Source organism: Panthera onca, chromosome C2, assembly GCF_046562875.1.
Source record: "Panthera onca isolate mPanOnc1 chromosome C2, mPanOnc1 haplotype 2, whole genome shotgun sequence".
Taxonomy (NCBI): Eukaryota; Metazoa; Chordata; class Mammalia; order Carnivora; family Felidae; genus Panthera; species Panthera onca.
The window spans coordinates 124,368,518-124,378,533 of NC_138347.1; the positions used below are offsets into that span (position 1 = coordinate 124,368,518).

The following is a 10,016-nucleotide window of genomic DNA, read 5'->3' on the forward strand; positions in this document are numbered from 1 at the left end:
TCTCTCTCTCTCTCTCTCTATCTCAAAAATAAATGAACATTAAAAAAATTTTTTAAAGAAGTTTTTCTAAAGAGAAATCAGTATTTTCCATTTACTCCTGCAATGATAGACCAAGCCCTAAAGAAATTTTATGGAGCATTTGGGTAAGTCCATTTTATGGGGGGGGGGGGGGAAGTGATCTGTTTGAGTGGTCTTTTCTCTACAATGGATAAAATCACAGGAAAACATTGGTCCTAGAGGGGAACAATATTTGTAGTTCTATTACCAGTATATCTTTCCTTTTTTCTAATAATGAGTTACACAAGTGTTCTCCCCCTTAAAGTCCTATAAAAGTATGTTCTTACCCCCTTCCTCGGATATTGGGTTGCACCGATCTCTACAGGGCGGAGCCTCGGAAGGGGCGGAGCTTAGTGTGACAGATAAAGACTGGTTTCGCCCTGGCACCTGCCATATCAAGGCTCAAGGCGGTCAGCGAGAGGAGCTTGGGATTTGAATGCCTGAGGCCGATCCCTGCGTCACCAGAACCTAGACCGAGGGTCTCCCGGGAGGCGCGCCCAGAACTCCCGGGCACTCACTCTGCGTCGCGCCATACCGCGCCCCGCCGCGCCCCACCGCCTCACCTGTCGTCGAGACCTGTCACTGCGTGCAGGACCCAGCCCCTCACGCCCTCCGCCAGGCCCCCCCCCGGCAGCGCCACCCACAGCGCCGTCCAAGTGATGGGCAGCCGGCCCCGCAGCCCCAGCGCTTACCCTGCGCCCTGTCCCGGACCGTCGACCGGAGGACCTGGCCCCGCCAAGCGCAGCCGAACCGAGGAGCTTGCAGGCCTGGAAGGCCTGGAGGGGCCCCCGGCCACCGGTGCCCTCACCTCGGTGGTGGTCCTGGCCACAGGATGTGCCCTGCAGATGTCCCTGGACGACGTCGACCTGGTGCTCGAGCCCGAGCCAACGTCGGTCCTGCAAGTGTCTGTCGAAGAGCTCACACTGCTGCTGGTCCCCGAGGCCCTCCTGCGCTCAGGAGAGCAGGGCCACTCCCTTGTCTGCCTGGAACCCGGCGCTTTCTTGGGCGCGCCCGGGCACGACGTCGCCGTCGAGCAAGGATTCTTCCGCGCATCTGTCCCACAGATGGCCCCCCAAGAAGAGGCCTACGAGGAAGACGCGGACCCCGCGTTCCTGCCGCCTCGGATGGACCCTGCAGCCGGCTCCGTTGCTGGGCTCCGCCCCTGCGCGGGATGCGTGGCCAGCCCCCACCCCGTGGGCCAGGTACCAGAGCCCCGGTCTTGGGCCCCCACTCCTAGCCCAGAGAGACGCTCTTCTTTCCGCTACTTCAACCTGGACGTCCACCTTCTGGAGCCCTTCCCCAACTCGCCACTCCAACCTCTACCTGCCTCTCCGAGTCCAGGTCCCCACGCGCGCCCCCAGCGCCCTCCGGGTCCTTCTTGCAAGGCCCGGAGACGCCTGTTCCAGGAATGAATTGCCCGCGCTCCCTGCGCGCGCGCCCCCACACACACGATTCTGGCAACCCGCCTGGAGGCCCTATGGCATTCCCAAAACCCTGTGCACTGGATATTCCGCAACCTGGAAACTGTGCACCTCAGGTACAAGCAATTCCTTTTTCCGTGCAGACTGACCATCGTAGCAGATGAAGATGTCAGAAAGAGAAAGGATTCTGGATCTTATCTTTGAAGTCGAAAATCTGCCCAGAGATACCAATGTGTTTTCAGAACTCTGGGCTTCTTTACAAGAAAGACCCCTCCATTCCCCTTCGTTTTACGTCAGTTATTTTCTGTCAAACTCTACTCTTTCTCCAGCACTACACCGTTGGTCTCCTGGTTCTGCCCAAATCAAGAAATCACTGGATTTCTCATGTTGTGAGATTTAGCCATGGCTTTTCAATTTCTTGGTGTTTCCACATGCTTTTCTCGAAAACTGCAAAATAGTATGATGGTTACCATACATAATAGTATAATGTTTGTTCATAGCTACATCTTAACTGCCTGAAGTTCTCTTCCAATCAGTTCCCTTTTCGTTGTGAGTAAATCTTAGATCTTATCAGATGTTTTCAGCATGCATTGGGATATGTATTTCTCTTTTAAATCTCGTCATCAGTAATTTCAAGCAATAGACTGATGTAAAATGTTTGCATTCCTGCTATTCCACATAGTTTTATACCTTTCCAATTCTACCCTGAGTTTTTTCTTATGTAAATCAAACTTTTAATTTTTTTAAATTAATGTATTACCATATTTGTTTCATCTATTTATAAAATAAAGTACTACTGGTAATGCTGAAGTCAACAAAATGACTGTTTTTGAGAGAGAGAGAGAGAGAGAGAGAGAGAGAGAGAGAGAGTGTGTGCGCGCGCGCGCGCGCGCGCGCGCGCGCCTGCGCAGGGGGAAGGGGTTAGAGGAAGATGGAGAGAGAGAATCTTAAGGAGGCTCCACCTACAGCAGGGAGCCTGAGGGAGGGGCTAGATCTCAAGATCCTGAGATCCAGACCTCAGCCGGAAATCAAGAGTCTGAATGCTTAACTGAATGAGCCACTCAAGGTCCCCATTTCATTTTTAAACATCAATACTCTTTCAGTTTGCCAACATGCCTTATTAATTCTTCTGTCCCCTTTTATTCTCCTACTACATTCTCAATTCTAGCCTCAATTTTCTTCTTGCTAAAGAATATCCTTTAATAGTTCTTTCCACTAGATCCTATGTGTAGTAAAACTATCTTGATTTTGTAAGTCTGAACATGCTTATGTGTAGTAAACTCTATTAGTCTTACATGTCTGAAAATGTTATAGTACACATTCATTCTTAATTCTAAAGTGATATTTAACTACTTTGAATATATTAGTTCATTGTTCTGCTTTTTTTGTTGCCATTGTAGGCAAGAAGTCTTCTGCCAATCAAATGGTTATTTTTTTATATTTGATTCTGCTGTTCATTTTAGCATATTTTTTAATGTTTTCTTTCCCTCTGGTGTTCTACAGTTTTACTGTAATATCTGTGGGGTATATTCTATTTTTATTTGGCTTGATGAAATTTGATTAACCATCATTATGGGAAATGTTCTCTTGCCTGGAATCCCACAAAATCTTGGACTCTATCTCTTGAAATATCCCATATATCCTTCTGTATGGAAATCTAATCAGTATAATGGCATCACTCAATCTCCCATGATTCTTAACATATTTAGAGTGTGTCAATTTCAGATTTCTTTATTCTTTAATCTAATTAACTGATCTTTTTTTCAACAGCATCCAGTGTTCTGTTTATACATCTGCAAGAAAGTTCTCATCTCAAAGACTACATTTTTTTCTTTTAAAGATTTTTACTTCCTTTCCATTTCAACACTTCCCCGTTTGGTATCATAAACTTTTGTTTTTATTGCATAGATGGTATTCCATCTTTTATATTATAAAAATTTTTAACATTAATTTAAAACTCAATTAACTCAATTCCCTCACAGGTGGAATCTCCTATTTGCTTTTAATAATGTGAGATTGCCTCGTGTTCTTGGTAATTTTCACTGGCGGGCACATTTCAAGTGGAAATTCATCTTCTGTATCCCACAGTTAGAATTTTTAGTTTCTACTTCCTGGTGGACCATAACTCAGAACCAAGGATTGTGGGACTCTTATAACTTGTCTCCCTGAAAAGTCACAGGTCTAATCCCCAAACAATCACACAGTGGCAATTCTGAGTTTCAATCTCTCTTTGATCAACTACAGACACAACCATGGAATGGTGGTCAGTGATTCTTCACCCTCTGAGGATTGGCCATGGGCTGGTTTTCAGTCCCCTCAAAGGAGCAGAAATCCTAGTTGCTACTATAGATTTTAGTTTCAGTACCACAAATACATCAAAATATCAGCTGTCCATTCAGAGATTGGATTTTCTACTGTATGTCTGGCCCCTGGATTCTTGAATCTTTCTTTTAAAAGTTGATATCTCTATTTAATATGGTTTAACACTTCCTTTCAGCGCTCTCTGCCTCCAGTAGAAGGAACCCCCCTATTCTACCATTTTGTCCACAATTCTCACCACAATCATGCCTCCTCCCACCCCCTATAACACAGAAATTAATCAGTCACAAGTCCTAGCCTAAACTCCTGATTATTCTAAAGACAGAAGATGGCCTTGTTTGCAAAACTAAGTCTTCTATCGCATGACTCTCCTCATCTACACTAGGAAAAACTGAGGACATCCATTTTCAACAGTATGTGAGCCAAATAGTCCAAAAATCCTCAAGAACAACACTACTGAAACTGGTGGATAAAAATTATTTTAATATTTTTAAAATCATATCACAGCTTGTAAAAGAAACTGTAAGAGAGGGGCTCAGTCAGTTGAGCATCCAACTCTTGATTTCAGCCCATGTCATGATCTCATGGTTCGTGGAGCCCCACATCAGGCTCTGTGCTGACAGTGAGGAGCCTGCTTGGGATTCTCTCTCTCCCTCTCTGTCTTCTCTTTGCCCCTCCCCAACCCCTGCTCGTTCGCTTGCTCTCTCTCTCTCTCTCTATCTGTCAAAATAAATAAATAAACATTTTAAAATGTAAGAGAAATCCTCAAAGCAAAAAATAGATGATATATCACAAATCCAGAGAGGAAAATGGGTGCTGAAACAAGAGGGTACACAGGGGTACTTAACATCCTATGGTGACCTAAAGCTTTGGTATTAATGGCCCGTTTATAAAGGATATAAAATAAAGTTCAGTAGTCACATAGCCCTGAAAAAAGCTCCAGGCTTCCAGAATGTGATGCCTCCAATAGGTAATCTAACAAGCAAAAGGGGGAAAAAAATACATAATAAAAAAGGAGATGGGATTTAAATGTATTTGTCTCAGCTTTGGCTCCAGGTAGAATGAAACACAATCCACTGAGGGGTGGAAGGACCCAAGTTTAAAAAGTTCTCTGGTAGGGGTGCCTGGGTGGCTCAGTCAGTTAAGGCTAAGCGTCCAACTTCGGTTCAGGTCATGATCTTGGTTTGAGCCTCGCATGGAGCTCTGTGCTGACAACTCAGAGCCTGGAGCCCACTTCAGATTCTGTGTCTCCCTCTCTCTTCCCCTCCCCCACTCGCACTCTGTCTCTATGTCTCTCCAAAATAAATAAACATTTAAAAAAATGTTCTCTGGTAGATGGTGAACCTGGCAAAAGTAAAACAAATGTTCTCCAAGAAGAATACACCTTATTCTCAGACATAACCCTCCAGTGATTCTAAACTCATAATTCAAATCAAAGAACATGTAAGAAAACAAACCACTATAAGTGAGAATAAATGACATAGATCCAAAACAAGAAAAAGGAGAATCAGCTCTTCAAATCATAGATGTTCATTAATTATAAGATATAAAAATATTTTTCAATAAATTTAATTTGACTGGGTACATAAAAAAGGGCAACAGAAGTGTAGCTGAGAAAAAAATACCAAAAGATATGGCAGCTTTAAAAAAAGAACTAAAGAAAATTTCTAAGGATTAAATATGTAAACCTGGAAGTAAGAAATACAATAAATGGGCTAAACAACAATGTAGACAGAATTGAAAATGGAAATACTGGACTAGATAAATCATCCATAAAACTAAAGACAGTAAAAACATAAGATATGAAAGGGAGACTAAGAAACATTGTCAGAAAGGGAGCAGTTCTGGGGCACCTAGGTGACTCAGTCAGTTAAGCATCCAACTCTTGATTTCAGCTCAGGTTATGATCTCATGATCAGTCAAGAGATCAAGCCCCACATCAGACTCTGAGCTGACAGCGCAGAATCTTTTTGGGATTCTCTCTCTCCTTCTCTCTCTCTGCCCCTCCCCCTGCTTGTGCTCTCTCTCTCTCTTTCTCTCTCTCAAAATAAATAGTTTTTAAAAAGAAAAGAAAAGGAGCAGCTCTACATGATTGTTGGAGATAGAGAGGGAGAACACAGAGAATAGGGAAGTACCATTATTCACAGAGATAATAAATGAGAATTCTCCAGATGTGATGATAGAAGAAAATCATTCATTCATTCATTCATTCATTCAACAAATATGTACTAAGTGCTAGGTATGTACCAGGCATTTTCCAAACTCTGAGAATACAGCCAAGAATAAAACAGTTAAAAAATCACTATCTTCAGGGCACCTGGGTGGCTCAGTCGGTTGAGCATCTGACTTCAGCCCAGGTCATGATCTCCCGGTTCGTGGGTTCAAGCCCCGTGTCAGGCTCTGTGTAGAACGCTCAGAGCCTGTAGCCTGCTTTGGATTCTGTGTCCCCCTCTCTCTCTGCCCCTCCCCCGCTCATGCTCACTCTGTCTCTGTCTCTCAAAAGTGAATAAAGATTTTTTTTTAATTTAAAAATTAAAAAAAAAAATCACTATCTTCATGGAGCGGTGCCTGGGTGGCTCACTCAGTTAAGTGTCCGACTCTTGGTTTCTGCTCAGGTCATGATATCAGGGTTCATGGGGTCAACCCCGCGTCTGGCTCTGCACTGCAGTGCAGAGCCTACTTGGGATTCTCTGTCACCCTCTCTCTCTGCCCCTCCCCCAGTCATGCTGTCTCCATCTCTCTCAGAAGAAATAAACTTAAAAAGAAATTTTTTTAAAAAATCACTGTCTTCATGGAATACAATTCACACAAGAAATAATGCTGCCTTACATTAAAGTAGTCCATAGTCATAAGAGGAGAGGTATGAAGCAGTATGTAGTTGGTTGGATATATTTTGAAGATAGAGAAAACTAGATTTCTTGATGTAAAAGATGAGAAAGAGTCAAGGGTAACAAAAAGGAAAACTCGAGAGTTTGGGGCCTGAGTACAAAAAGGATGGAAGTGTTATTCTCTAAGATTTGGAAAGACCCTGAGGGAACAGGTATAGAAAAACTGAGATACATTTAGTTTTGAACATGTGTCATTTGAAGTGCCTCTTACATATCCAGGTAGAGATGCTGACTAGGAAGTGAGATAGGGGAGTCTGGATTGCATGAGAGTTGAATAGGATGGAGACATACCAGTATTCTGGAAGAACCACCTAAGTATATTTTGAAATTGCCAGGAATTATGAAAGCATCAAAATGGGAGAGAGTGACAGAAAGCCAAGAGTAAATACCATTTAAGGAGGAAGGAGAGGAGCCCTGTTGGGAGGTAGAGGGGAGTTGGGAGGGTAGAGGACTGCACCAACACAGATTAGACGCTGGCTACACTCTGATGACATGAAATTCAGGAAGGATGAATAAATGTTTGGGGAGCATCAATGAGGAGCAAGAAGAACATGTATCAGACGTCTAGTCATCAGTACTAAGGGTGTGGGAGAAAAACAGGTTCCACTTCAGAAGCCTCCAGGGAAAGCACGGTACTCAGAAGATTTCAGTTATAGTAGAAAGTTAAAGGTAATATCAGGGGAGTTGAAGATTTTTCACTGTGATTAACTTTGGACTCCAGAAGGCAAAATGAAGAAAAAGTGTAGGAGACGTAGAAGAGTGGAAGGTAGAAAATACCATATACTGGGTGTTTGAGGATTTAAATATGGGATATGAGGGATGAACAGATCCTACCATGAACAAAAGTAAAATGAGATTATTCTTCATGACCCTAAGGCAGATAGCAGTAGCAAGACTTTCAGCACTGAAGATGGAGAAAAAGAAACATTTCCAATAATATACATAGTTCTGGCTACAGTATGGTGTCCTCATTCAGAAAGAACAATAACTTTCAAGATTGATACGTTTAAAAAATGCATATTTAGGTGGATTCTTGTAAGCCCAAAAATTCAAAGAGAGTACTTTTTGTACACAGAAAGAAAAGACAATTACAATGAAAAGGCAATCAATCAGACAACTCAAAACCAACAATGGAAGCCAGTAAATAACAGCAGCAAAGTACTGCTAGAAAACATTTGTTTTGACCTGGGATTTTTCATTTAATGAAACTATCTTTCAAAATAAGCATAAACAGGGGCGCCTTGGTAGCTCAGTAGGTTAAGCATCCAACTTCAGCTCAGGTCATGGTCTTGCAGTTCGTGAGTTCGAGCCCCACATCGGGCTCTGTATTGACAGCTCAGAGCCTGGAGCCTGCTTCAGATTCTGTGTCTCCCTCTCTCTCTACCCCTCCCCTGATCTCTCCCTCTCTCTCTCTCAAATAAATAAACATTTTTTTAAATTTTTAAATGAGCATAAACAAAGATTTTGTAGACCCAAAAACCTTATGATGAAAACATACCAATTTCATTAGCATTGTGTTAATTATTATATTTTACTAAATGTATCAAATGTAAGTATTAAAAGTATTAATTGTGTGAAATTGCCTCAGGCTAGGCAATTAAATCAATGCAACAGAATAGAAAAATCAAACCACAACAACAGGTAGGATAGTTCATTCAGCTGAAGGCCCCAGAAGATTAACAGCTCTTTTTCCTGAGTCCTATATTGCCACCAAAACAACAATATTCCAAAAGAAATGTAATGTTGGCTCTGTTAAAAATCCATAAAACCTAAAAAAAAAATAAAGAAAAATTGAAGACAGACCCACACATAAAAATTATGTAATGCAGGAAGTGATGCAGTTCAGTGGGGAAAGAATTTTTCAACTAAAAAGTATTGGGACAAATGGTTACAGACCAATATCTCTGATGAACATAGATGCAAAAATCCTCAGTCACCACGGTTAAGTGGGATTTATTTCAGGGATGCAATGATAGCTCAATAACTACAAATCAATCCATATGATAAACTACATTAACAAAATGAAGGATAAAAACCATAGGATCATCTCAACAGAGACAGAAAAAGCATTTGACAAAATTCAACCTCTATTCATGATAAAAACTCAACATAGTAGGTTTACAGGAAACATACCTTGACATAATAAAAAGCCATCTATGATGAACCCACGATTAACATTATACTCAGTGGTGAAAAGCTAAAAGCTTTTCTTCTAAGATCAGGAAGAAGACAGGGATGTCTACTCTCACAACTTTTATTCACATAGTACTACAAGTTCTAACCACTGCAATCAGACAATATAAATAAATAAAATGCATACAAAATGATGAGGAAGAAGTAAAATTGTCACTATTTGCAGATGACAATATACCATATGGAAAACAAAACGCTAAAAACACTAAAAAAAAACAAAAAAGAAAAAACTGTTAGAACTGACAAATGAGTTCTGTAAAGTTGCAGGATATAGGAATCTCATATTAGTTGTACATCTATACACTAATAACAAAGTAGCAGAAGAAGAAATTAAGAATTAAATACCTAAGGGTAAACTTAACCAAGCAGGTGAAAGACCTGTACCCTGAAAACAATAAGAAATTGATGAAAGAACTTGAAGATGACACAAATAAATGAAAAGATACAAATGAAAAGAAAGAAGATACATTCCTCATGGATTAGACGAATTAATATTGCCAAAATATCCATACTACTCAAAGAAATCTACAGATTCAATACAATGCCTATCAGAATGCCAATAGTATTTTTCACAGAACTAGAACAAATAATCCTAAAATTTGTATGGAAGCTCACACACACAACACACACACACACACACACACACACACACACACGCACACACACAACCTGAATAGCCAAAGCAAATGTAAGAAAGAAAAACAAAGCTTAAGGAATCACAACCCCATGTTTCAAAATATACTACAAAGCTACAATAATCAAAACTGGCACAAAACTGGTACTGGCACAAAAAAGGACACATATATCAATAGAACAGAATTAAGAGCCCAGAAAGAAATCCACACTTACATGATAAATTAATCTATGATAAAGGATGAAAGAATATCCAATGGCAAAAAGACAGCCTCTTCAATAAACAGTGCTGGGTAAACTGGACAACTACATAAAAAAGAATGAATCTGAAGTATTTCCTTGTACCACACACAAAAATAAACTCAAAATGGATTAAAGACCTAAATGTAAGATCCGAAACAATAAAACTCCTAAAGGAAACATAGGCAGTAAACTCTTGAACATTGGCTTTAGCAGTACTATATACCAGCCATTCATGCCACATCTTCTGTGTAATGTGTGTTGA

At 41.1% G+C, this 10,016-nt stretch overlaps 1 protein-coding gene across 1 annotated transcript; it reads left to right on the top strand.

Annotated features, from left to right (window-relative positions):
- Positions 1-716: 716 nt before the first annotated feature.
- Positions 717-1,469, top strand: LOC132682709 (proline-rich protein 23A-like). The gene has a single exon (XM_060637950.3). It carries the CDS (start codon positions 717-719, stop codon positions 1,467-1,469), a length of 753 nt encoding a protein of 250 aa, XP_060493933.3.
- Positions 1,470-10,016: the final 8,547 nt, after the last annotated feature.

Excerpts from the sequence above, each read along its gene's own strand:
- LOC132682709 (XM_060637950.3), top strand. The coding sequence starts at position 717 with ATGGGCAGCCGGCCCCGCAGCCCCAGCGCTTACCCTGCGCCCTGTCCC.